Below are 6,391 nucleotides of genomic sequence, written 5' to 3'. Positions count from 1 at the left end.
AATTCCTCACATGGGGGCAAAAATGACCACCCTACCCCCTGCCCAAAAACACTACCCAAGATGGGGTCCACTCCCCCTTATTAGAGGAATTGGAGGTGATAATTATTTGATTTTAGGGCTGCACCGTTTAGAGGCCGTTTAAAAACCATCTAGAATTTAAAAAAGACCCATAGCCCATAGCCCGGTTAAGGCTCGATTCTAGTACATGATTATAGACTAAGACCAATTGAGTCCATCCAAGCTAAGCCCGATTAGCTAAACGAGCAGTCACGGTGTAACGCATGAAATTGGTTAAGCCTGACCGAGCGACCGAACCCGACCGATTGACAACCCTAGTACCAATGATATCGTTACATATTGACTGATATGATATCCATACCTTCTTAAACCTTGAGTTACATGAGTACCAATGATATCGTTATGTATTGACTGATACGATATCATACCTTGAACCATGATCGGGACCTGACCGAAAAGCTTTTGATCTCGTCTTATCTCTCTCTCTCTGGAACATAGTGTTTTAGGAATCGACATCAGACCGATCAATCCATGTTGATGTCAATGTTCTTTCAAAAAATATCCGATATAACCGATACTGACCGATACATATTAATATTAATATTGGTTTCCGAACTGACCGATATACTTGATCCAAACATAGGCATAGTAGGAAAAAATTGATAAAATACCAATTTTCGATCCACTTTTCTTTCCCCGTCTCCACTCCAATTTAGTGGATCCACCATTCCATATTTCCACCCTCAAACTTTCGCAGCTCATGCTACCAAACAAACGGGACCTTCTTGGCAGTTTGGCCTTTCAGTGGTGGGACCCATTTTTCAACGTAGATGAGCTTGCCCAGCTCAACTCTACGCCAAATGGAAAGCACAGCTTAAGCCTAATTGGAAGAAAGGGAAAACCCACAGGAAAGCTTAAAGCCAAACGAGTATATCCTTTTGTCGAACTCTCTATTAGTCTCTCTACCGAGAACGACTGACCGAAAAGAAACTGAAATTTCGTTTCTCAATTTGATTCCAGGCGGGAAATCGCTGCAATACGAAGCTCTTCCCTTTGTCGTCTCCGTGAATCCATTTTGATTCTCGAACACATCTCTCCTTTGTATGCATTGTCAGGTTTCGATTCAGAGGAAAGTTTTTGGGTTCACGTTTCTGCCCTAATTCGATTAGGAAGTTGTGGATCTTTCTTTTGTTTAACTTCTTATCTGCTGAAATTTCACACGTAAAACGATAGTTCTTCTATGCAGTTTCTTATTTCCAGGATTTTGTCGGCGGGTAGGCTTCGTTATGGATTCTTAGTTCGTAGATGGGCTTGTATTCCGGGAATTTTACTGTAATTGCGAGAGTTCAGAGGAGCGTCCATGGGTGCCCTAACGACCAATCGTAAGCGTGGTGATAGTTGGTCCAACTTGAGTCATGCTTTGTCGTCTCTTTTCTCTAAGGACTCTGATTTTCGATCCGACCTTCACATCTCGAAGAAGCCCAGAATTTCTCCTATCGGTCTCAGTTCAGAGTGGCATTTATCTTCGCCGGATAAAGTCTCTAGAATTTGTCGGTACCCTGAAGAGGTTCCGCGTCTACCCAGAGAAGTTCACGCTCCTTGCCGGAAATCTAGGTTTGGTCGCCCGGCCAGTTCGGTCAGAGAATCCCTGCGTGGGATTGGTCGAGTTAGCGAGAATCAAGAGTCTGATAAGATGGGGAATTTTCTAATTCGCCAATATGTTGCAGGGAAGGCCAGTGCTCTACAGCACTTTAGAAAGGACAAGGGACCATTGATTGATGTGGTGGCGGAGTGCTCCAAGGATGAAATTGCTGATGACTCGAGCATAGAGGAAATTGAAGTATTGGATGATGGGCGAGAAGGGCTGTCTGTAGTTTCAGACCGGACGTCTCATAAGACCAATGCTGATGTTCTTCTGCGGGATGCCCATGCAAAGCTTCCGGCTTATGGTCAGCAACCGTCGTCTTCTACGGTGTCCGAGCTGACTAAGGTGGATGAAGCGGGGAAGATGATGGTGTCTCTGTCTTTAAGTCGTGGAGCAGAGGAGTTGAGTGTGCTTCCTCACAAAAAATTGCACCAGACTGCAGAGAAACGGAATGACAGAATATTTTCCTTGAATTTTCAGATCAATATTTTTCGGACAAAGTGGTCACTCTTCCCGAAGCGTCAGGCGAAGAGACCGGCAGAGGTTAAATATCTTTGATACAGCTATTCACTAAAATTTTATCCTCCTCCATTTCTCTTGTTTTCCCTGACATCTATCTGTTCCATAATTTTCAGCAGGTACCTCGAGAAACTTTTCTTCCCCTTACCCAGGAGGAAGAGGCTGAAGTATCTCGTGCTTTATCGGGTTCAAATTGGTATGACATATCAACAATTGCCATATATGTCGTCCTGTCTGATGGGTGAAGATATTTATTTTATTTGGTCTCTTACTACGCAGGCGAAAGGTCTTGGTTAGGCATGAAAATTCTAATATAGATATTACCGGAGAAATCTTGCAGTGCTTGAGCCCCAACGCTTGGCTAAATGATGAGGTGGGTTAGTTGTTTTATATGTTCAATCTTACAGTGGCTCTGTGTGCGTGCGTCTGGTCCATGATTGTGTATAGAATAATGTAAATCAAGTATCAGTTTACTTATTCTCATGATCTGCAATGTATTGGACACTAGAAATCCTGACATTGTTTCCTTGCTGTGCATGTTATTTATTCTTTTATAGGTCATAAACGTTTACCTTGAGTTACTGAAGGAGAGGGAAAAAAGAGAACCAGAGAAATTTTTGAAGTGCCATTTTTTCAACACATTCTTCTATAAGAAGGTCCGTTAATTGCTGTAGTAACCTCATCATATTATCTATTGACTTTACATTTTTTAATGCTTGCTCCATACCATTGCTTTGTTGACCGTCATGCATTTGTTTTATTATCATAGGCTTAATTTTTATCCTCCATTCATGACCTGGGTCCAGGGAATATCTTTTCCCCCCTTCATTTCCTGTTCAAAATTATTTTTTTAAAATCTTAAGGCTTGGGCCATTGGTGTTGTACTTCTGATGCTGTTCCTAATGTTCTTTTTTTTTTGAGGGTCATTCAATCTGGTTTCAATTGATAAAGCTCTGTGGGTTTGATATATATATTTTTTTCTTTTCTTTGTGTTGTTTCGTTTTCTAGTTGATTAGTGGGATAAATGGTTATGATTTCAAAGCTGTGAGGAGATGGACTACCATGAGGAAGATCGGGTATAGCCTTATTGAATGTGACAAAGTAAGTTTGCCCCCTCTAAGCATCTCTCTCTCTCTCTCTCTCTCTATATATATATATATATAATGATAACTGTTCAACTTATCGATATGGGAATGCCATTCTTCTTTATGGTGGTGTTACAAAAATTCTTGCAGATATTTGTTCCTATCCACAAAAAAGCGCACTGGGTCTTGGCTATTATCAACAAAAAGGATGAAAAATTCCAGTATCTTGATTCATATAAAGGCATGGATCCCCAAGCGCTAGAAGTACTGGTACGTTTGACTGGTGCATTTTATTGAAGTTAATATTTCATTGCTTTTAGAGATGTACATTGTACACATGAAATTGAGAACTCTGCTGCTTAACCTAGTTTGTCAAGAACTTGTTTTGGGCAATAAAATTGGTCCTATGCATAGATTTTCTATGAATACAATCTGTTTTGCCAATTCTGAGTGTAATATTATGGTTTCTGTATGTATCCATGCATTAGGCTCGCCAATGTTCTTGATTTGACCAGGTGCAACAGTATGGGGAGCATGTTGGTGTATTAATTTTCTTGGGCATGTTTATGAATCTGCTCATTGAAGATGGTGGGTGCACAGAAGAGATAAAAATAAGAGACTGAAATAGTCTACCATTATTGGGATTAAATGTTAATCTGTTCCATTATTTTTGGGTTATATTCTTGTATGATCTATGTTTTACTCGATTTTCTTGTATCACTAAGATTTAGAAATTGTTTTTCTTTCGGTTAGTCATCTTATACATTACTGCTCATGATTCCTGGTTAATTTTACATTATATTCATCATATGATAAATTTAAAAAATCTGGCCAAAGAAAGCACTTTTTTCGTGGAAGTTATGAAATTTCCAGAATTGCATCAGATCCTCATTTAGTATTTGGGTAGTTTATCCATGTGAAGTTAGTTTCCTGATTGTGATTTGTGGATGGTTTTTTGGGGAAATGTTTTGCTGTTTTATCATCTATACTTGAAGAAGCATTAAAAGAGCAACCCAGTGCACGAGGCTCCCGTCACTGCAGGGTCTGGGAGGGGGCAAATGTACGCAGCCTTACCCCCGCTTCGCGAGAGGCTGTTTCCATGAAGCATTGTATCCCCAAAAAGGTTCAAGAATACGGAATCGAGTACGAGATCAGTTCCTGCTGATTCCAACTCCAGCTGGATCGGAATTGGCTGGAATCAGTTGATACTCTAGAAATGGAATCGGGAAAAGAAGCAAAATATTGTTACAAAATTTTTGAGTTCTTGGAGTTTTTGATTCAATAAACTTAGGGATCTTGCTATAAGAGATAATTTTCGTTGTTTTTCTGCTATTTTACTTACTAAAAGAGGGAAACAATGGCAAAAAATGAAGATCAAACATTATTTACCAGTGGTTCAAAAAGGGGTTAAAAATTGGCTGAATCAGGATCGGGTGCTGCCGATTCTGATTCAAATCAGGCGATTCACCCAATCTGATTCTGATTACATATCATGATCTCCAACATGTATTTTTTTTGCCGACAAGTTTCCAAAGAGGAGAACATCTCTTTATTAATCTCTCTTTCAACTATTACATGTGTCACTGTTTGGTTATATCCAATGTGATGGGTTGCACTCTCATATTCACTGTCACTAATGGATTGGTAGTATATGAGGGGATTTATCTAATGAAGTGGAAGTTCGTGGACCCTAGGTTGGCAGTGTATGTTGTATGCTGTACAATGTTATATACACCAAATATAATACTAGAACACACATAATTCAATTAAAAAACTAAAATATGCTTTGGGAATGAATAAACATAAAATTGGAAACCATTTCATAGCTATTATATGGTATACATGGTTCATTACAAAGATGTGGAAGTGATTTGGCCAAAAATCATAAAAATTCAGGGTTTGTTGGAATTTTCCCTCTTTGGAGTTGAAACTAGCAAAATGATACCGAAACTCGAAACATGGTTGAAATTTCATCGAAACTGTGTAATTTTAATTGCATTTTATACAAAGGGTTTGACCGAAACAATATTACAATACCGAAATCCGAAACATGGTCGCAATTTCGCCGAAACTGCAAAGAATTCATCTCCTTCCCCATCAACCTCTCTCATTCCCTTCCCTGTTAATCTCTCTCATCTCATTCTCTTTCCCTAACCTCTTTTTTCCCATTGCCGTTCTGCCGTGTACACCAGCAGGAAAAAAAAATTCCAGCAGACCCTAACACCTCCCTTCGATTCACTGCAACCCCAAAATATCCCTTCAAGTCCAGCACTGTACTAACCCGTCGCTTCAATTCTTAATCTCCCCACTGAAACCCCAAACCCACCCCCCTTAACCCCCTTCTACGATTCCCAGAGACAACCCCATCACCTCCTTTCTTTTCACAGCAACTACAATCGACTCCCCCCTTCGCCGTTCGTCCCAGTGTTCCGCTAGCAATAAAATAAGAAAATGAAAATGAAAAAAAGAGAAGCAAGAAGAGAAGAGAGCGAGAGTCAGAGAGACGGAATTTAAAAAAAAAAAGGAGACGAGAAAAAAGTTCAGAGGTGAGAATCGACTAGGGCATACCTGGTTCCCATCGTCGCCCTACACTCCGGCTTGGCTCATCGTCACAGTTGATGCCAGTACTCCACCTACCGCAGCCCCCCCCCAGTCGGTTTCATCACATCACCATCTCTTTCGAAGCTGCTGTATCATAGTTGAAGTCGGAGGTTCGCAGCCCAACTAAAACTCCTTGTTTCGAGGAGTCCGCCATTTTCTCTGCAGGAGTCACGTGAGGAAGAACTCCTCTGAGAACCCAAATCCCCACTAGTGTTCTTGTTATGACGGTAACCCTCCTCCTGTTCTCGTGTCTTGTCCCTATTCTTTTAATCTTTCTCTTCCTCGATTTACCCCTCTTGAGGCTCTTTACTTCCTACTTTGTTTTTTAAGTATTATATAATTTTTCTTCTCTTACATTATGACCCTCCCTACACCCCGCAGTGGTGGGAGCCTTGTGCACGGGGTATGCTATTTTTATATTTTTTTCTTTCCAGAGTTTCCCCCTCCCTTCTATTCTTATTCTATTTTGCCTTTCCTTTATTTTCTTCCAAGTTTACCCCTTCCCACCAATACTTTACATTAA

The 6,391-nt window shown here is 40.3% G+C and overlaps 1 protein-coding gene across 2 annotated transcripts in view; it reads left to right on the top strand.

Moving 5' to 3' along the window:
* The first annotated feature begins 927 nt into the window (after positions 1–927).
* Positions 928–6,391, top strand: part of LOC122659831 (ubiquitin-like-specific protease ESD4) — a 43,037-nt gene continuing 37,573 nt past the window's right edge. Inside the window, exons 1-6 of one of the 2 annotated variants that reach the window (XM_043854970.1) lie at positions 934–2,209; positions 2,302–2,378; positions 2,462–2,555; positions 2,740–2,838; positions 3,191–3,283; positions 3,418–3,537. In XM_043854970.1, coding sequence (XP_043710905.1) covers positions 1,379–2,209; positions 2,302–2,378; positions 2,462–2,555; positions 2,740–2,838; positions 3,191–3,283; positions 3,418–3,537 — 1,314 coding nt within the window. In that variant the 5' untranslated portion in view covers positions 934–1,378. Of the gene's footprint in view, positions 2,210–2,301; positions 2,379–2,461; positions 2,556–2,739; positions 2,839–3,190; positions 3,284–3,417; positions 3,538–6,391 lie in introns of both variants that reach the window. The other variant, XM_043854971.1, reaches the window with a different exon arrangement.

The sequence above is a fragment of the Telopea speciosissima genome, chromosome 4, assembly GCF_018873765.1.
Source record: "Telopea speciosissima isolate NSW1024214 ecotype Mountain lineage chromosome 4, Tspe_v1, whole genome shotgun sequence".
Lineage (NCBI taxonomy): Eukaryota > Viridiplantae > Streptophyta > Magnoliopsida > Proteales > Proteaceae > Telopea > Telopea speciosissima.
This window is presented reverse-complemented; position numbering and strand designations above follow the sequence as displayed.